The 22,414-nt window shown below is 39.3% G+C and overlaps 1 protein-coding gene across 1 annotated transcript in view; it reads right to left on the minus strand.

The window, feature by feature from the left end:
* Positions 1–6,647: 6,647 nt before the first annotated feature.
* Positions 6,648–22,414, minus strand: part of SLC25A32 (solute carrier family 25 member 32) — a 28,503-nt gene continuing 12,736 nt past the window's right edge. The window contains exons 2-7 of the mRNA XM_055431933.2: positions 13,761–13,911; positions 11,622–11,707; positions 9,936–10,096; positions 9,471–9,584; positions 9,021–9,166; positions 6,648–8,052 (exon numbers count right to left, since the gene is read on the minus strand). Of these exons, the coding sequence (XP_055287908.2) occupies positions 7,914–8,052; positions 9,021–9,166; positions 9,471–9,584; positions 9,936–10,096; positions 11,622–11,707; positions 13,761–13,911 (797 nt within the window). The 3' untranslated portion in view covers positions 6,648–7,913. The remainder of the gene's footprint in view (positions 8,053–9,020; positions 9,167–9,470; positions 9,585–9,935; positions 10,097–11,621; positions 11,708–13,760; positions 13,912–22,414) is intronic.

The following is a 22,414-nucleotide window of genomic DNA, read 5'->3' on the forward strand; positions in this document are numbered from 1 at the left end:
CGCGAGAGATGCCCGGCTCCGGCGGCACAGACGCGAGAGACGCCCGGCTCCGGCGCAACCGACCACGTGCAGAATCGTGGCTGAGAGGAGCTGCCCCGCACCCAGGGTTAGGGCGGTGGCCGAGAGGAGCTGTACCACGTCCAGGAGGCGGTGGCTGCTTGGGCACTAGAGGGCTGAGAGGAGCTGCTCCACATTCAAAGCAGGAGGGGCGGCCTTGAGGAGATACCCCCTCGTCCAAGGTAAGGTACAGCGGCTGCACCTTGCTGGAGCAGCTGGGAAGAGATACTCCACGACCAAGTGGAATATAAGAATCCAGTGTTCTGGGGAGGAAGGAACAAGATGGCGGAGGGATAAGACAGCGAGACCACTCTCTCCCCCACAAATTCATCAAAGGAACATTTGAACGCGGAGTCAAGTCCACAAAACAACTTCTGAATACTGGCAGAGGACATCAGGCTCCCAGAAAAGCAGCCCATTGTCTTCTAAAGGAGAGAGAAGAAATCCAGCTCCACCCACCAGAACACCGACACATGCTTCCCTAACCAGGGAACCCGGACAAGTCACCCGTCCAACCCCACACACAGCGAAGAAACTACATAATAAAGAGAACTCCACAAACTGCAAGAAGAGGGAAAGGCCACCCCAAGCAAAGCAATATAAGCAAGATGAAGAGGCAGAGAAATACCCAGCAAGTAAAGGAACAAGATAATTGCCCACCAACACAAACAAAAGAAGATGATATAGGGAATTTACCTGAAAGAATTTCGAATTTTGATGGTGAAAATGATTCAAAATCTTGAAAGCAAAATGGAGTTACAGATAAATAACCTGGAGAAAAGGATTGAGAAGATGGAAGAAAGATTTAATAAGGACTTAGAAGAAATAAAAAAGAGTCAATATACAATGAATAATGCAATAGATGAGATCAGAAACACTCTGGAGGGAACAAACAGTAGAATAACAGAGGCAGAAGACAGGATAAGCGAACTAGAAGATAGAATTGTAGAAATAAATGAAACAGAGAGGAAAAAAGAAAAACGAATTAAAAGAAATGAGGACAATATTAGAGACCTCTGGGACAATGTTAAATGCTCCAACATTCGAATCATAGGAGTCCCAGAAGAAGAAGACAAAAAGAAAGACCATGAGAGAATACTTGAAGAGATAATAGTTGAAAACTTCCCTAAAATAGGGAAAGAAATAATCACCCAAGTCCAAGAAACCCAGAGAGTCCCCAACAGGATAAACCCAAGGCAAAATACTCCAAGACACATATTAATCAAATTAACAAAGATCAAACACAAAGAACAAATATTAAAAGCAGCAAATAACACACAAGGGGATTCCCATAAGGATAACAGCTGATCTTTCAACAGAAACTCTTCAGGCCAGAAGGGAGTGGCAAGACATACTTAAAGTGATGAAAGAAAATACCCTACAGCCCAGATTACTATCCCCAGCAAGGATCTCATTCAAATATGAAGGAGAAATCAAAAGCTTTACAGACAAGCAAAAGCTGAAGGAATTCAGCATCACCAAACCAGTTCTCCAACAAATGCTAAAGGATCTTCTATAGACAGGAAACACAGAAAGAGTGTATAAACTTGAACCCAAAGCAATAAAGAAAATGGCTACGGGATCGTACTTATCAATAATTACCTTAAACGTAAATGGGTTGAAATTTTCAAAAGGGCTAGGAAACAATTCTCATAGCCATCAATAGTTAAGTGTTGAGTTCATGAATAGTTTTTAAAGTTTGGGACAAACTGTAGTATTTGCTATTTGAAGTACTATTTGTAATTGGCATATTACGATGTAACATTGGCCTTCATTTCCAACTTAAAACGCCTAAAAATGCCTAACAGGTTTTTAGATTTGTGAATTTTAGTTGAAATGTATTTTACGATGTTACTAAACCTGCAGAAATATTGAAATATTTCAGAGAACTTATTCAGTGTACATTTAATTTATTTTATTTATAAAAGTTATAAACTGTAGAAAGTTTTACTTGTTGGGTCAAATGCTTGTTGCATTTGAAGTGCTAGTTACAAGAAAATCAAATACCTTCAATGTATAAATGCTATTAAGTTTTTAAAGGACTCTGGAGTATAAGTAAGTTTGTTTAAAGAAATTTAGTCTGTTCAACTTGAATCAGCTCTGTCAAACATTAATTAAAAGCCTCATTTAAAAATAAATAAATAAATAAAGATTCAGAAAAAAAGAGTTGGACACAACTTAGCAACTAAACAACATTCAAATGTTAGTCATTATATTTTAAGTAAACAGTATCTGTTTCTTCAAAAAAAAAAAAAAAAGTGACACACCCAGAAGGGCCAGGACAATTCCAAGTCACTGTCAAAAGATGGAGGAGTGGGTGGTTCCTCAATGGAATGTTCCTCCCACTAATTAGCATATGAAATCACCCAGCCCTCAAAAACTAACATCATATTCCATGGCCCCTCCCCTCTGTAATGGCCCACACTCTTGGCCTGTACTTCTCTGAATTTGAACAAATCCACCTCTTACCTATTGCTGTCTCTCTCACTGAATTTTTTGCAATGAGACATCAAGAGTTTGAGCTTCGTTAGGTCCTGAAGCCAAGCATTTTGGGTTGTGGCCAGGCTCAGGTCCCAGTAGAGAGGAGCTGAAGGATGGGAGGAAAAAGCAGTGGGAAAACGTGCTGAGGAATCCCTTTCATAACCTGCTGCTAAGTCGCTTCAGTCGTGTCTGACTCTGTGTGACCCCACAGACGGCAGCCCAACAGGCTCCGCCATCCCTGGGATTCTCCAGGCAAGAACACTGGAGTGGGTTGCCATTTCCTTCTCCAATGAATGAAAGTGAAAAGTGAAAGTGAAGCCACTCAGTTGTGTCTGACTCTTCACAACCCTATGAACTGCAGCCCACCAGGCTCCTCCGTCCATGGGATTCTCCAGGCAAGAGTACTGGAGTGGGTTGCTATTGCCTTCTCTGTCATAACCTGCTGGAAAATCTGCTAAATACCTGACCTGTGCTCACAGTTTTCATTGGCCTGATCCTTGGCACAAAGAAGATTAAGGACAGAAGAACCCCCACCCTCTTGGGCAACAATTACTAAGGCACAGCAGATAGTAGAGCCTTTGGGACACCAGGGGGCACCCACTGCCACTCGCCTGTTCGCAGGGGGTTCAAGGAAACAAGGAATGAGATATTGTAAAGGAATTAAGATTTTGTTAGCCACATGACCTTCCAGCCATAGGGGCAAGAACTCCCTACCCTAACCGGAGGTCTCCTGGAAACTGAGACTGAGCCGTGTGAGCGTTCTGCCGAGTTTGTTTTTGCTGTCCTTGTTTCCAGGATGCTGGGCTTCTTGTCACTTCCCCTGTGCTGGGTTTTCTTCGCATTCATCTTCTACCACAGGAGCTTTCACCCCAAGTTGGGCTTCTGCTGCGCTTGGTCTCCGCCTTGTGGGGGTGGAGCTGAGATTGTTTCAGCCAGGTTAAATCCGAGTCACAGCACTATATATGACCGGGGAGTGTGTTATTTCCTTGGTTCTCTCACCGCAGCAAAAATTTGAAGCGATGGACGGACCAGTGTTACAGCTCCATGTTACAGATTAGTTTTACTTGGCAAACAAAGGAAAATATATCCTTGAGGCATGAGGGCGGGTTGACCCAAAAGATGCGAAGAGAAGCAACCCCCCGCCCCCCTCAATTTTGGCTCCTCTTTTTATATGTTTTTTCTCCTCCCCCTGAGCCCGCCCTATGTAAATTGGGCTAGCCAGGAGGGCTGTTTGTTTCACGGGAGGTCCTCACTCCGGCCCTTGGACCTTTATTTGTTCTATTTTCACAGGCTTTTCCCTTTGTCTTTTAGCCACCACCATTTTGGATTCCTTTTTCCTATTCTAACTACCTTACATTAATAGACATACTCTAGAAATCATATGGAATTCCTAAAATTCTGATAGGTCCTAGTAAATGACTCTCAGTCATTTTAGTAATTATCTTAAATTGTTGTATGTCACAGCAGTAACCAAGTTTTTCAATTGCATTATAATCAGATCTTTAACCTTGACTTTTAAAGTTTTTTGTCATTTATAGACAGTTATCGTTGTACTTTGCTTTTTGCAAAAAAATGTTTCATCCTTAAAGAAAATTCACATAGTACTTCTTGACAAGTACAGATTTCTGATTAATATTCAGATCATACTGCTGAACTGGGTAAGAAAGAATTCTAATAAAACTGGATGGCTTCATATAACTGTTAACAGAAAATAAAGGTCAAGGATTAGTCACATAGGACTGGGTGAACTGAGTATGGTTATAATTTTTGTCTGAAATATTTCTGCTGACACACCTTTGGAACGGCTTTCCTAACCTTGAGATTTTTAAAGCTCAGAGTCTTCATGAAAGGTTCCAGCATAGCCAATTTAGAAGTCTCCCTAGTCAATTAGCCAGACTTATTTTGTGAACAAGTTAGTTTCAATTTGGCTATATTTGGTAGAAATGAGGGTACCTTTAGAAAAAAAAGTTTCAGTGAACACTGAATTCTAGTTAATTGAGGTCTGTATTTACTAAGATTCACTTTCCAGATAACGCCTTGTAAAGTTTAGTCACTAAAAGACCCTGTTTCCAAAGTTTATCACAGTAATCTAACTTTGGAAGAAATCAATATTCACCATGACCTGCAACCAGGAGATTATGCATACTGGAAAAGACAAAGGACTTGGCCACTTTTGAAGGGACCTTATCAGGTCTCTGCTGAATGAACTGCAACTCCTGTTTCCAACACTTGACTTAGATTAAGACCAGCACTACCAGACCAGGTTGAGAAGATATCTGAAGTAGACGCTAACCCAAAATGTCAGAGCAGGCCTGTATACTGACTACTCTGACAATTGCTCACAATTTTGCTAATGAGCCAAATGTATTTCTTGGGCTCAACCACATGCAAATTTCAAATATCAATTCAAGTGCTGGGTTTGTGGAAAATTAACTACATCCAGTACTCCCAGGTTGCCTTGATGGATTTCTCTTCTTCAAGATGGTCCCTAAACATTTTAAAATTAATTCTAGCACTGTGCAACCTAAAGTTACCACCAATACCACTAAGTGATACCCTCTTGTTAACTCATCTTATGACCCATGAAGTGTCAAATTTTTGCTCTGAACAACCTTCTTACTTCAAGTTTAGGGAAAATACTAGGAAAATGATTTGATTCAGGAGGATTTTGGCTTAAATCTTTGCTAATGATATTGCTACCACTATCAATTTAGTTTCTGGAACTTATAAGTTGATATTTTCCTGACTTTCAAGCTGTGTCACCTACTTGTACTAAGATAATGCCTAAATAACTTGAAATTCTAGATCATGTCTGCAGTTCTCTATAAAATCATGGATATACATGACACACATGTGAGGAAAGTGGGCTTAAAAGTCTTACAGGACAACTTAGAATTGAATGTCAGTCCTTGCCAAACATCCTGCTAGTTCAGTTCCCTGGAAAGGAATTGGGCGATTAGAACTTGACATGGAAGGACATGATAGACCCTAGGACAAGCAAGCAGTGACCCTGGTTTTGAGTGACCAAACAGTTGATCACCTAATACTTTCTAGTGAAAGATTACTTCGCAGTTTCCCCCCACTGATCATTAAATTTCCTGTTTTATGACAAGACAAGAAAAATTTAAACAATTTTTTCTCTGCCCTTTGGTAGCCTCTGTTCCCACTACTGTGCATTATGTATGTGCATTATACATCCACCAAACTTCCTCATCAGCAGAAATACCTGCTCAACCATAAAGAGAAACATTCTCTTAGCATCAGCAAGACAGCTCCTTAAAAGATAACATTCCTTCTTGATCTTGTAAGGGGACATGATGATGTTTAGATCTGGATTGTATAAACTGTCAATAATACATCACTTAAGGAACATCTCTGTCTCAACAAGCTTCTAAAACTGTGCCTTTACTTTATTTCTCAGAGCTTTCTGATATGCTCCTCCTGAGTTTAATCCTCAAATTTGACTCAAATAACAGTTTCCATTTCTTAGATTGACTCATTTTCATACATTGACATATCACAGTGACTTGCTTCCTCACGTATGTCAATGTTTCAAATACTACCTCCTCAAACAGACTTTTCCCGACCTCAACCATCCTACGTGACATAGCAACACTATCCCACTATCCCTTAGTTACTTCTAGCATCTAATATCTGAAGTTACATTATGCAAATTTTGGTCATTCACAAAAATAAGAATTCCCTAAAGGCAGGAATGTTGTGTAGCTCATGGTAGCATACATGGATGGGACAGAGCAGTAAGGGGTGCAGTAACCATTGTTCGAGTGGAATGAATTCTCAGAACTCTTGCAGAGTTTGTAGAAATCTTCCATGTTCTTAATCTAGGGCTGTAGTTATTTAATGCTGATTCGTCCTGCAAGTCTGTATGCCCTTACAGAACAGGAATTATGCCTTATTAATTTAGGGGTACACAGGAGGCATTCAAATGACACTACCTCTAATAAAATTCTAAATGCCAACCCAACCTGTCTTTCCATATTGGGACTACTATCAGGATTTTATATGAATTATAGTTTAATTCAAAAGTAGGAAAATATATCACATTTATAATGCATTCCTCTGCATATAACAAAGTAAATACAACTAAATACTGATCATTTCATCTTTATTTTTAAAACAAAGCCATTTTTAAAATATAAAAAATAGACCTCTTTTCCAAGAACCATTTAAATATGGCTTTGAAAACCACAATATTTTATTTACAACAAGTAGATGGTAGTGCAAAAAAGCATTCAAATGTAAATAAAAATTACTTACTGGAATAGCTAATAGATCACCTTATATAGATACTAGATGATTGAGGGTATATTTGTTGACATTAGGATCATTCTGGCATCCTTTTGAGCCAGAAGACTTTATATTTATAGACAATTACAATAACTCAAAAGTAAAATCAAGAATGGCCTTTAGAGTAATCTGTATTTAAACCTGACTTTGAGCAACCAATGTAGATTGATCAATTATTGGGATCTGAAACCACATATTCTGAAATCTGAAGTGAAAAGTTAAAACTTTTCATTTTCAGTTTGTTAACAAATATATCCTCAGTCATCTAGTATCTATATAAGGTTACCTATTAGCTACTGATTATGGTCAGGAAGGCTAAATAAGGGCTGATACTGCTGGATTTTGTTTTTATAAATAAAAAAGACAGTAAGTATCTATGCCAAAAAATAATAGTGGGATCCAGGATTACATTTTAAATTATGAAACCAGCCTCTGGGAAAAAAGTAGTGATGGGATGACAACATATGTCCGATATATCTCAAAGTAAAAGAAGTATATAACTTCTTGAATTTTTCAAATTTCAATTGCATTCCAGCTGAATTAAAACTAAAGCACATTTATGGAGGATTTTTTTTTTCCCCACCAAACTTTCCCAATTCAAAAATGGTCAGGATTTGGGCAATATCTTTTCCAGTAAATCCTTAATGTTTAATTTACTCTTCAAATATCAATGACATCTTTTAAGAGGCCATTTTCTTGCTATTGCACAGAGCTTGATTTTTAAAGCCAATCCAGGCAAATGAGTTCAGAAAAAGCAGCGCATTCTTCAAATCCATCCAGCAAATGCTGCAAATCAGCTTCTACTTGGACAATGAAACGGAGAAAATTTGCGAAATTCTCCACTTGGTGTCAATTTTACTGTTGTGTTGCTGGCAGCCATTTCAGGGAGAGGTAGCCAAGTCCCATACCCATGGGGAAGGCAAAAGCAGAAAAACACGGTGAAGACTGAGCCGTTCTATGACTTCTAATGATTACAGACCAAGTCTGATTACGAGCCATGTTGCTGTGCAGGAATCTTCTGAGTTTTATGTTGCTGCTTTGGGCAGATGTACTGGAATTATCTTCTCTTAGTTTATGTCGTCTTTTCTAAGGCCAAGTAAAAAATGTGAGACATTTTCATATACCACAAAGGTAATACAGCAGGCTGGAGTCACTCTAATCAAATTGGGGGCAATCCCTTTGTAAAATCCACTGATGCCTTCTTTCCTTTAGAGAGAGAGAGAGAGAGAAAAAAAAAATATATATATATATACACACACACACACACACACGCTTAATTTCCTACAGAACTAGTCTGAAGACACAAAAGTTTAGCAGACAGGGCACAGAGCCAGCATTCAAACCTCACTGGGATCTGAGTTCATGTTTTCAATTTCCTAAAATAACAGTTTATGAATCATTCGTAGGGCTTACATGCCTTTTGTGGGAATAAGGAAGAGAGGGCAGGGACACCTCAAAATGAACTAAAAAGCACTTTAATCATAACCATCTTCCAGATGCCTTTAAATGTATGAACATGTAGGAGTATTAACTGATCTAACACAAGCATTAAACATTTCATAAATAAGTGCTAGACAATACTAAATATAGCACACACAAAAATAAAACTTTATTTCCTTCATGCCTAGAGCTGGAATACGGCCTTGAAACTTTTCACTTAGGTTCTCAATACAGATTTACTGAAGTGAACTGAATTGAAATGCTGAATATTCTGTTCTGACCTTTTAGAATCAAAAAGAAATATGGCGATATCTACCTATAACAGTTTAAGGATTCCCATACCAAAGAACAAGCATCTCTTCCACATACAGAAACAAGTTATTTGCAAAAGTCCTGATACCAGTAGAGATGTGGGGCCTTCTTAATTATACTAAATTAGGTTTTTTATGACTCCCTTTGCTCAATGCTATTCAAATAGTTTACAACACCTAAAATTTAATTTGTCAAAGCACTTTCACATATCTCATTTGATTTTTATAAACAACTCTGTCAACACAGAAATTCAAATTTTACAAACGAAGTCAAGTCTCATGCAGTAAATGGGATATATTCAGGAAGGAGCCATCAGCCATGTGTTCACCACAGACATGGTCCTTGCTATAAAACTAATGTCAGTTGGATTAAGATTTGTAAGGTACCTCCTAAGAGCCATTCTAACATACATGTGCTCTTACCTCCATGTCTTTGTCATTACATCCAATACACCATTGTAAAACATGTGCTGATCTTGCAGACGAGCTCTTATAACCTGGTAAGGGTATGTTGCTGCCACAGCAAATATTTTGGATAGTGCTGCAACCGATATATATTCCACTGTGCTCTAAAATGACAATATAAGACATTTTTTTTTAGATGGAATTTCTTTAAAAATAAAGATGGGAAAACACTGAAGTGGATCCATAAGTGAAAATCAGTTTCCTCTCTTCACACAAACTCTGTTTTTAACATTTATCTGTTCTATTAACATTTATGTGTCATTAGCCTATAAAGTGTTTAGCTATAAATTAAATTAGTGGCCGAGTTGGTACTCACCATCATAGCAATACTACTAAACATGATAAAATTTCCATCTATTAAATGCACATAAAAGTAAATATCAATTATTTTTTTCAAATTCATCTTACCAATTGTGCTTCTGGTAATCTATTGATATGTTGGTTGTATTTCAACTTTAATAATTCATATGCCATAAACTGAAGGGCACCATGTGATGTTCCAAACAGCCCAGGAATAAATCCCTAAAAAAGGTAAATAAAGAAAAAAAAGCTAAACTAAGCAAGTTCCCAAAGACCACAGCTTATGGGGAGGGGAGTAAGGAATGGGTGACCTCAATGTGTGACTTAGAGAAATGGTTATTCAAAATTTTAGACAGTGCTTCTCACCTACCAGTGTCATGATACTACTTTTGGTAATGAGGACAAATGGTTTAAAGTACAATTTCAATGCAGATTTCAGTTTTCATAAATTGTTCTTTGCCCAAATTTGGCTTCTTTTCAGGACTGACTACAGGTCATTCAGAACTCAGACAACAGAGCCAAGGGTAATTACAATTGTCAGCTATTAGAAATATGTTGATGATAATTTATTACCTTATACAATCCACGCACACCTTCATACTTATATATTTTCACAAGCGTATCAAACATTCCTTTATACTGCCGCTGAGAAGCATTAACAACACCATCGTACTGTAACATAAGGCGAGTTTTTGTTACCCATAGTGGGTTGGTGATGCAGAGGGTCATGGCTCCTGAAATCAGATTTAAATATTATTATTACTCAGCATACAGGTACTTTCTCACTTCTGACAATCTGAATTAAGAACAGTCTGTTTATATAAAGAATGGGGGGGTACTTGGGGGTGGTACCTACAACTAACTGTAAGATGTGGTCTCTGAAGCACAGACCCAGGATTAACGAATGGGTAGATACAGTTTTTGGTGGTCTTAAAAAGTCCTCCATGTGGTTAGTAAGAAGTAAATTTAAAAGGAGGCAAAATGTAAAACACTGCCTTTGAAAGGTGTGAGGACAGCAAGAAGTCCTGGCTCCTAAACAAGGTGTGGAGAACAGATGGAGGTCCTGGGAAGCAGATGCTGATGAAGAGATACAGACGCTTAAGAGGAGGACACAGTGCAAGCTAGAGGGACTGAAGACTGGGGAAAAGGACCAGGAAACCAACATCTCAGCTGACTGTGCATGTGACACATATACCCACCTCAACTTTATCACAGCCTTCCTCAAACCCACTCAAAGTAGCCACTATCCCGCAAAAATTAAATAACTACATAAAGACAAAAGGAATATTTACATTCTTTACAGAGAGTGACAAGTTTATAAATAAATAAATAATCTGGTTTAGTTTCTCATTTGATGCATTTCCTAAGTAGTCCTTTATTCAACAAATATTGAGTCCTATGTGAGTCAGGTCTCTGACAGCAGTTAGGTAGGTATTCAAAAATGAGCAAGATAATTCTTGCCTTCTAAAAACCAATCAGTAAACAAGGGAGGGAGGTTCAAGAGGGAGGGGACCTACGTATACCAATGGCTGATTCATGGTGAGGTTTGGCAGAAACCAACAAAATTCTGTAAAGCAATTATCCTTCAATTAAAAAATAAATCTAAAATTTTTAAAATTCAGGAAACATTAAGAAACCAGGGTGGGGAAATTTCCTGGTGGTCCAGTGATTAGGACTCAGCGCTTTTACACCTGGTGGGGGAACTAGGTGCTCACAAACTGTGTGGTGTGACATGATGTCCCCCCTCCCCGGCCAATGCCCCCCCAAAAGAACCAAGATAACAAGGTATCAAAGCAGGACTTATAAGTCCTACTTTGTTTTAAGACCACCAAAAACTATGCCTACCCATTCATTAACACTGTGCCTAAGGGACCACATCTTACAGTTGTAGATACAACCCCTGAGCACCACCATAAGTCTGAATATTATACATACATGAGGCAATTAAACAAGGCTACTAAATTGTTTAATTTGAAGACTGAAATCATACTTTAATTGAAGAACACTACCTCAAATCATCTTAAATCAGAGTCATAAGCACTCTAAATGTTATATCCTTTGTGATAAGTACAATTCTTGAAATCTACTCAGGGTAATCCATCAGTATACCCACCTTCTAAGAAATTTCATGTGATAACTGGTGAGCATAGTTAGAGGAGCATATTTAAACTGAGATGTTCACAGGAAAAAAGGCAAATAAAGAACAAAAGTGAAAACCAAGTTGGAAGCTGATGTTTTATATTTAACACACAGCCTTACCAGCTTCAGCAGCTGAGATGAGATACTCTGTTGCCTCTAACCGTTCAGCTCTGCCTTCTGTCTTATATGACTTGATGGCATTGTAACTGGAAGAATGAAACAAAAACACTTGGCTAAATATTTGAAAGGGGGTCACAAAGCAGGAAATGCTATTTTAAACTGTGGGTAATTTAACAATATCCCAAAAGTAGAAGTCAATGCATAATCCAACTACAAAATAAGACCTTTCTCAAATAATGGGTTTACTCTAACACTACACCATCTCCACCCCAAATATGGAAGGCTGGCAATACATATGTAAAATATTTTCATCACACACCCAACTGCTAATCATAACAAAAGATAACACAGATGATACCATGAGAGATTCAGAAATTACTACTGATCAGAGAAGGCTCTGTGGAGGAGGCAGCACTAAGCCAGGAATGGAGAAACAGGTGCAGCTTCAATAGGGAAACAGGAGCATGAGTACAGTGATGGGAAGTGGATGGGAGACCTGGTTAGTTGAGCCACACTTGAATGAAACACTGACATTTCTGCTTTACTTGGCAGAAGAGAGCCACAAAATACTTCTGAGTTAAGGGACTTATCAATCTCCCTTTTTCTCTAACTCCAATTTCCATCTTCTTCCAGGAAAACGACTTCAACTAAATAAATCTTTCCAAACCTGACCAATCCATTTCATCATAAAACCAGTATATTGCTTTATTATAACATGATTTCAACACATTAAACCTTACATAGCTTGCCCTTAGAAACTCTCTTTAAAGAATCCACACAACTCTAAAGTTATTAACACAATAAATTTTATACATACAGTGTCACCCATCTAAGCATTCCTTACAACTGAAAATAGGAAAAATATTTAAACAATATTAAGGCTGGTTTTTATTTTGCTTTCACTTACAAAACATTTTAAAGTTGGTTTGGATACTGCCATAAGATTATAAGAGATCAAGTAAACTACAGGACACAAAAGAGGAAAAGGCAAATGCACCAGGACAAACAGTGTCAGACTTTATTTAGAAAGCTGAGCACAGAAGAATTGATGCTTTTGAACTGTGGTTTTGGAGAAGACTTTAGAGAGACCCTTGGACAGCAAGGAGATCCAACCAGTCCATCCTAAAGGAGATCAGTCCTGAATGTTTACTGGAAGAACTGATGTTGAAGCTGAAACTCTAATACTTTGGCCACCTGACATGAAGAGCTGACTCATTTGAAAAGACCCTGATTCTGGGAAAGACTGGAGGCGAGAGGAGAAGGGGACAACAGAGGATGAGATGGTTGGATGGCATCACTGACTAAATGGACATGAGTCTAAGTAAACTCCAGGAGTGGTGATGGACCGGGAGGCCTGGCGTGCTGCAGTTCATGGGGTCACAAAGAGTCGGACACGACTGAGCGACTGAACTGAACTGATGTTTCCCTAAAATGCCATTTATTAAACAAAAGCGTCCCCATTCATGGATTGAGTTTCAAATGTCAGAGGCAAGCTCAGGGCAGCACACGCTCCTCCACCGCAGGGTGATAGCACTTTGTTTCCTCACCCACGAACACTCAGTAACTGGAACGCGGCTGCCACAGGTGCTGCCTGAGGCTCCTTCAGTAAGCATCGACGGGCAGGTATAACAGGTGGTGATGCCAGCAAAGGAGTGAGGGAACGAATGAGCTATGAAGATGAAGGAGCAGGTCAAACAGGAGATGAGAAGACACACGCCTCAGACTCTCAGCCATGCACGGGTTTTGACTTTCTTTTCCCAAAGGGCTGTCCTGTGACACACGTTCTTATCAGGGCTCCAAGATCTGTCCACTTCTGCTCTTTCAACTTCAGTATGAATCACATGTATTTTGGAAAGCCACCTTCCTGATTCATCTCACGGAAATGGCTTCTGGAAGAGTGTCCATCTCATCCTTTTACCTTCTTCCTATTAAGAACTTTTCCCCAAACCAAATGCCTCTGATAAATGATAAAAGCTTACAGAAAATGAGACTAATAAGGCATTCTACACTTCCTAACTCTTGAAGTCAGAGAAACTGCTTAAGTGATTCATTTTGCTTCACCAACTGATTTTTTTTAAAATCATTAAAAACAAAAATTCCTTTTTATTTACAACTGTAAAATCTCCCAGAGCTACTCACAAGAAAAAGTAGAGTCCCCAGGATAAACCTGCACCCCATACATTTGGGGTTACTCCTTGGTAAAGTCCCCGTAGTCCATCAAGTTTCCAAATGGTGGTCAAGCAATGCAAAATTCCTTTATATTTTGGTCTCAATTCCAATCCATCACTCACTGCAGTAAAGGATACACAGAGTTAGGTGGAAGCAAAGTTCTAGCTCTGAATTATAAACATATGTCACACAATCGGTCATATAAAGGAGGTAAATTCAAAAGAAAATAATTTTTTGTTGATAAAATTATTTTCCATGATTTGACATTTTAAAATTAATACATTCATATATTTATCCAAGTTTTAAGTGCTTCAGTTCAGTTCAGTCGCTCAGTCGTGTCGGACTCTTTGCGACCCCATGAATCACAGCACGCCAGGCCTCCCTGTCCATCACCAATTCCCAGAGTCCACCCAAACTCATGTCCATCGAGTCGGTGATGCCATCCAGCCATCTCATTCTCTGTCGTCCCCTTCTCCTCCCACCCCCAATCCCTCCCAGCATCAGAGTCTTTTCCAGTGAGTCAACTCGTAGCATGAGGTGGCCAAAGTATAGGGAGTTTAGCATCAGTCCTTCCAATGAACACCCAGGATTGATTTCCTTTAGTATTCTCTCAATAAAAACTTGGATAAAAATATGAGCAATGATAAAGAAAGAAAATATAGAGAACGGAATAAATGTTTCTGGAAATTCTCTTGCCACCATCCCCGCCAACACACACATCAACATCAGAATAGAAAGTAGAAAATCTCATCCATTCTTTTCTCTCAAAAGTTCTAAATTAATAAAACTTGATAGGGTAAAACAAAAACTAAGTGATACAATATATATTCTATGTTTTTTAAATAAGAATTCAAATCTGTTTTGGAAGTTTAAAAGATAACACTTATTTTAAGTAACTTCTGTTTTATGAAAGATTCCACAAACCAAGAAGAGATTGAAAAGAGTAATACAAACGTAATATATTTAATTTATAAAAAAGGATTCACAAATAAGAAAATGACAAACAGTCCCTAAAAATTTTATGGGCAAATTACATAAACTGCTGATTCACAGAAAATTACACACGGTCAAATGGAATAGAATGGAGAGGCCAGAAATAAACCCACCCGCTTACGGCCAATTAATCAGCGACAAAGGAGGCAAGAATGTACAATGGAGAAAAGACAGTCCCTTCTTAAGTGTGCTGGAAAAACTGGATAGCTACGTGCAAAAGAATGGAATTAGAACATTCGCTAACACCGTGTACAAAATAAACTGAAAATGGATTAAAGACCTAAATTTAAGAATGGGTACTATAAAACTCTTAGAGGGAAACAGAGGCAGAACAATCTTTGACATAAATTGCAGCAAAATCTTTTTGGATCCACCTCCTACAGTAATAAAAATAAAAACAAAAATAAACAAAGAGGACTAATTATACTTGAAAGTTTTTGGATCTAGCAATCCCATTCCTTGGCATATATCTGGAGAAAACTCTCATTCAAAAAGATAAATGCACCTCAATGTTCATTGCAGCACTATTTACAACAGTCAAGACACAGAAGCAACTTAAATGTCCGATGACAGATGAATGGATAATGATATATATATATATACATGCAAAGAGTCAGACATGACTGTGCAACCGAGCACACACAGATATACATACACACAATGGAATAATACAAAAGAACGAAATTATGCCATTTGCAGCAATATGGATGGACCTATCATACTAACTGAAGTCAAAGACAAATATCATATGATATTGCTCACATGTGGAATCTAGAAAAATGATACCAACCAACTTATTTACAAAACAGAAACAGACTCACAGACTTAGAAAACAAACTTGTGGTTACCAAAGGGGAAAGGTGAGGTAAGGGGTAAATTAGAAGAATGGGATTAACATACACATACTACCATATATAAAATAAATAATCAAGAAGGACCTAAGGGTGCAGCACAGGGAACTCTACTCAGTACTCTTTAATAACCTATATAGAAAAAGAATAGGTACATGCATACGTATACAACTAAATCACTTTACTGTACACTTGAAACTAACAGTGTTGTAAATGAACTATATTCAATATAAAATTAAAAAAAGAATGTCATACATACAACATGAGAAATTAAGCAAATATTTTATAAATGGAGTATAACCTCTAAAAACTGTGAATTACTATATTGCACACCTGTAATATATAATATTCAATAAAAAAAGAAGCACTGAAAGAGTTTTCAACCTCACCAATAAAATACAAATTAGACAAGGTAGCTTTTCCTCTTTTTTTGCCTTCAGAATTAAAAGAGCTTTATGATTTGTTATAGGGAAATTTTCATGGCCTTTTTGAGAGAAGTTGAACACTATCTAATAAGATGCTTACTCCTTGGAAGGAAAGTTATGACCAACCTAGATAGTATATTAAAAAGCAAAGACATTACTTTGTCAATAAAGGTCAAGGCTATGGTTTTTCCCGTGGTCATGTATGGATGTGAGAGTTGGACTATAAAGAAAGCTGAACGCAGAAGAATTGATGCTTTTGAACTGTGGCGTTGGAGAAGACTCTTGAGAGTCCCTTGGACAGCAAGGAGATCCAACCAGTCCATCCTAAAGGAGATCAGTCCTGGGTGTTCACTGGAAGTACTAATGTTGAAGCTGAAACTCCAACACTCTGGCCACCTGATGCGAAGAGCTGACTCCTTGGAAAAGACCCTGATTCTGGGAAAGATTGAAGGCGAGAGGAGAAGGGGATGACAGAGGATGAGATGGCTGGATGGCAGCACTGACTGAATGGACATGAGTTTGGGTAGACTCCAGCAGCTGGTGATGGACAGGGAGGCCTGGCATATTGAGGTTCATGGGGTTGCAAAGAGTCGGACACGACTGAGTTGGGTAGACTCCAGCAGCTGGTGATGGACAGGGAGGCCTGGCATATTGAGGTTCATGGGGTTGCAAAGAGTCGGACACGACTGAGCAACTAAACTGAACTGAATAAAAATTCAAATGCAATTATTCTTTGACTTAGAAGTTCCATTAAAAATAAATTCTATATAAATATGGCTCCAAATTTACAAAGATACACATACAATGAGGTTCACTGAAGCATCTTCTGTGATGGCAAAGTGAAAGTAATTTCAATATCCAAAAACAGGGAAATGTTTAGATAAATGATGATATATCTATACTGTGGACTACTCTAAATATTCAGAAGGATTGACAGCTATAAAAGGAATAGACTGAAACACTGCATATGGTTAATAGTAGCTATCTGCAGAGAATGAGACTGGCTATGAGTAGTTACAGGGGAAGAATGATAACGACAATTCAACAATACAAATTTGACGATGTAAAGTAAACAATGATGACGTACCTTTTGTAATGACATAAAGCAGGCCTAGGGAAAACTTTTTAACTTTTATTTCTGTTATTCTTCACCCAAGAACATTTTCAGATGTTTCACATCTCCAATAGAAGTACTTTTTAAAACCTTCTTCATGTAATAAATATTAAACTAGCATACAATTGGGCTTCTCTGATAGCTCAGTTGGTAAAGAATCCGCCTGCAATGCAGGAGACCCTGGTTCGATTCCTGGGTTGGGAAGAACCACTGGAGAAGGGATAGGCTACCCACTCCAGTATTCTTGGGCTTCCCTTGTGGCTCAGCTGGTAAGGAACCCGCCTGCAATGTGGGAGACCTGGGTTCGATCCCTGGGTCGGGAAGATTCCCTGGAGAAGGAAATGGCAACTCACTCTAGTATCCTTGCCTGGAGAATTCCATGAAGAGAGGGGCCAGATGGGCTACAGTCCACAGGGTTGCAAAGAGTCAGACACAACTGAGTAACTTCACTTTCACTTTCAGCATGCAGTCATTAAAAATGGTGTTTTAAAAAGCAAAACGTGTATGCTGCAGAACATTTACAAAATATAGGAAGGCATGTGCTCAGTCACGCAGTCGTGGTCAACTCTTCGCGAACCCATAGACTATAGCTTGCCAGACTCCTCTGTACATGGAATTTTCCAGGCAAGAACACTGGAGTGGGTTGCCATTTCCTTCTCCAATAGGAAGGCATAAAGAAAATAAAACCACGCACAATGCCAACACTCCAAGATGACTGCCCTTATTGTATTATATTTCCTCCCTTTCTTGTCTGTGAATATAAATGCCAGTCCTCTACCTCTAGACCAGACCCTTTTGTTGATCTTCAAATAACGCAACTAACAAACATTGGAGCTTGAACAAATCCAAAACTGAACTAGTTTTCTCCATCCCTTTTGAAGATGCTCTTATTCACTACTCTGTGTTGGTCAATAAACAGGGATTCTCTGGTAGCTCAAACGGTAAAGGATCTGCCCGCAGTGCAGGAGACCCTGGTTTGAACCCTGAGTCGGGAAGATCCCTTGGAGAAGAGAATGGTATTCTCCACTCCAGTATTCTTGCCTGGAGAATCCATGGATAGAGGAGTGTGGTAGGCTACAGTCCATGGGGTCTCAAGAGTCAGACCTGGCTTAGCAACTAATATATCATCTATACAGATACTCAAGACAGAAACCTTGACAGACAGCACTCCTCCTTTCACAACCTCTTAACAATTAAGACATCCTGTTGATTCTACATCCCAAGTCTTTCCTGGACCCATCCATGTCTCTCAGTTCACACTGCCATTGCCCATTAGAACACCATCACTCTTCACTAGCAACAAATTAAATTAGCTTTCTTATCTCCAGTTTTGCTGCCTCGCCCCACTAGTTGCACTGCAGGTTGAGAAATCTTTCTAAGAAATGTGCATTTCAATAAATCACTTATTTATTATACTTAAAACTATTCTACACCCCAAACAATAAAGAACATTATTCCTTGACACATTACATAAGACCCTCCATTACTCTTCTGCCACAAGCCCCAGTCTCCTCTTCATTCTCTCTTTTCAACAAAGCTGCCTTAGGGAACTTACTGCAAAGTACCTGGCTCACTGAAGCCTACACTTCAAAATATTTGATGAAAATTGCTAGAATGTTCAACAGTTCTCAGTTTGTACATAGTCTCAGACCTTCACACTTTGATGGTCCGCCACAAAAATTCTCTTCCTACCTATTCCTTCACACAGGTCACTCTGATTCCTCTTTCAGGTCTCAGTTTAATAATCATTTCCTTTGGGGATCCTTTCATACCCTCTAGATGTGGTTTTCCATGGCATACCATACATTCCCTACCATAATAAAATATTCTTCGTTGCAATAATTAGTGGGGTTGTTTGTTTTGTTCAATTATCCTGGCTTCTCATTGCTCTGTGAGAGCAGAGACTACTTTTTCATTGCAATATGTACACTCCCATCATAATGCTTTGTACATTGTAGGCTCTCAAAATATATGTGCTCAATTGATATAGCCTCATTATCTTCCATTTCCTTTCCAGAACCAGAGTCCACTCTTCTCTACCGTGTTCTGCCCTAGAAGTCTGATGTTGCCTTTAGCTTCTAGTTGAGTTGGGTTGGTGGTGAGCCCAGGCAGATGAAAGGGACAGAAGAGAGCAGATGCTGATATTAACATTTATTCTTGCAGAGACTGCCTTGGGTAGGCTGCATTCCTCTACTGAAGGTCACAGTTCGTCTCAAGGTGGGCCTCTCTCAATGACTCACCCTGTCCTGGGGTCCTTCAGGTGACAACAGCCCAAACTGTTTCTAGTCCCCAAATACTGCATTATTCCTTGTGGTTTTCCTATAATACGCATTGTTTTTGTTCAGTCCCTAAGTCATTCTGACTCTCTGTGACCCCAGGGTCGCAAGGTTTCCCTGTCCTCCACTACTTCCTGGACTTTGCTCAAATTTATGTCCATTGAGTTGGTGACACAATCCATCATCTCATCCTCTGCCGCCCTCGTCTCCTTTTGCCTTCAATCTTTCCCAGCATCAGGGTCTTTTCCAGTGAATCAGCTCTTCCCATCAGGTGGCCAAAGTATTGGAACTTCAGCATCAGTCCGTCCAATGAGTATTCAGGGTTGATTCCTTTAGGATTGACTTGTTTGATCTCCTTGCAGTCCAAGGGACTCTCAAGAGTCTTCTCCAGCACCACAATTTGAAGGCATCAATTCTTTGATGCTATCTTCTTTATGGTCCAACTTTCACATCTGTGTATCTACTGGAAAAACCATAGGTTTGACTACACAGACCTTTGTCAGCAAAGTGATGTCTCTGCTTTTTAATACACTGTCTAGGTTTGTCATAGTTTTTCTTTCAAGCAGCAAGCATCTTTTAATTTCATGGTTGCAGTCACCATCCACAGTGATTTTGGAGCCCAAGTTTGCCATGAAGTGATGGGACCAGATGCCACGATCTTAGTTTTATTAACGTTGAGTGTTAAGCCAGCCTTTTCACTTTCCTCTTTCACCTTCGTTAAGAGGCTCTGTCATTCCTTTTTGCTTTCTGCCATTAGGGTGGTGGTGTCTGCATATCTGAGGTTATTGATATTTCTCCCTGCAATTTTGATTCCAGCTTGTGATTCATCCAGTCTGGCATTTTGCATGATGTTCTCTCCATATAAGTTCAATAAACAGGGTGAGACTATACAGCCTTGTATTACTAACCTGCTTACATCTTTGTAAACAGTCCTTTTGCTGCACTCAATATGCTAGCAAATGTGGAAACTCAGCAGTGGCCACAGGACTGGAAAAGGTCAGTTTTCATTCCAATCCTAAAGAAGGGCAATGCTGAAGAATTTTCAAACTACCGGGCAATTGCACTCATTTCCCATGTTAGTAAGGTTATGCTCAAAATCCTTCAAGCCAGGCTTTAGCAGTATGTGTATCAAGAACTTCCAGATGTACAAGTTGGATTTAGAAAAGGCAGAGGAATCAAAGATCAAACTGCCAACATTCACTGGATCATAAAGAAAGCAAAGGAATTTCAGAAAAATATCAACTTCCACTTCACTAACTACACTAAAGCCTTTGACTGTGTGGATCACAGCAAACTGGAAAATTTATCGAGAGACGGGAATATCAGACCACCTTACCTGTCTCCTGAGAAACCTGTATTTGGGTCAAGAAGCAACAATTAGAACCTTACATAGAACAACTGACTGGTTCAAAACTGGGAAATGAGTACAAAAAGGCTGTATATTGTCACCCTGTTTATTTAAGTTATATGCAGAGTACATCATCCAAAATGCTGGGCTGGATGAATCACAAGCTGGGATCAAGATTGCTGGGAGAAATATCAACAACCTCAGATATACATATGATACCACTCTAATGGCAGAAAATGAAGAGGAACTAAAGAGCCTCTTGATGAGGGCAAAAGAGGAGAGTGAAAGGGTGGCTTAAAACTCAACGTTCAAAAAAGTAAGATTATGGCATCCAGTCCCATCACTTCGAGGAAAACATAGAAGCAGTGACAGATTTTCTTTTCTAGGGCTCCAAAGTCACTGTGGATGGTGACTATAGCCATGAAATTGGAAGATGCTTGCTTCTTGGAAGGAAAGCTATGACAAACCCAGACAGCATATTAAAAAGCAGAGACACCACTTTTCCAACAAAGGTCCATTTAATCAAACCTATGGTTTTCCCAGCAGTCATGTATGGATGTGAGAGTTGGACCATAAAGAAGGCTGAACACTGAAGAATTGATGCATTTCAATTGTGGTGTTGGAGAAGACTCTTGAGAGGCCCTTGGACTGCAAGGAGATCAACCAGTCAATCCTAAAGGAAATCAACTTTGAATATTCAAAGGACTCCAACACTTTGGCCACCTGATGCAAATAGCAGGTTCATTGGAAAAGACCCTGATGCTGGGAAAGAATGAAAGCAAAAGGAGAAGAGGGTTGCAAAGGATGGGACAGTTATAGGATTACTGACTCAATGGACATGGACTTGAGCAAACTTCGGGCAACAGTGAAGGACTGGGAAGCCTAGAGTGCTGCAGTCCATGGGGTCCCAGAGTCAGATATGACTCAGCCACTGAACAACAACAATGCTCCAGAGCTATCCTATTTTGAATGTGTCTTCTGTTTCCTACAGGGAAATGGAATGAAAGAGAATGCCAAATTTATAACACTGATTATGTGTTTATAAAATCAATATATGGTAAAATAGGATTTCCAAAAGATACCCCCTTCCCCACCAAAAAAGATTTCTAAAGGCTTTCAAAACTAAGATCTGAACAATATGATGGTGCTGCCTCTCACAGATATCCCATCATTCGTACAAACAGTCCTCTGGTTGACTGTTTTTTTCTTTTTGTTATTCTTTGTTTTTTTTCTTTGCTACAACAATTTACACAAATCCTTATATACTTAGAAGGGGAATTAGAAGGGGTTCAGTTCAGTTCAGTCGCTCAGTCATGTCTCTTTGCAACCCCATGAATCACAGCATGCCAGGCCTCCCTGTCCATCACCAACTCCCGGAGTTCACTCAAACTCATGTCCATCAAGTCGGTGATGCCATCCAGCCATCTCGTTCTCTGTCGTCCCCTTCTCCTCCCGCCACCAATCCCTCCCAGCATCAGAGTCTTTTCCAGTGAGTCAACTCGTCGCATGAGGTGGCCAAAGTATTGGAGCTTCAGCTTTAGCATCAGTCCTTCCAATATATACTCAGAATTGATCTCCTTTAGAATGGACTTGTTGGATCTCCTTGCAGTCCAAGGG

Source organism: Moschus berezovskii, chromosome 16, assembly GCF_049115385.1.
Source record: "Moschus berezovskii isolate FMDL1 chromosome 16, NW_MosBer_1.0, whole genome shotgun sequence".
Classification (NCBI taxonomy): domain Eukaryota; kingdom Metazoa; phylum Chordata; class Mammalia; order Artiodactyla; family Moschidae; genus Moschus; species Moschus berezovskii.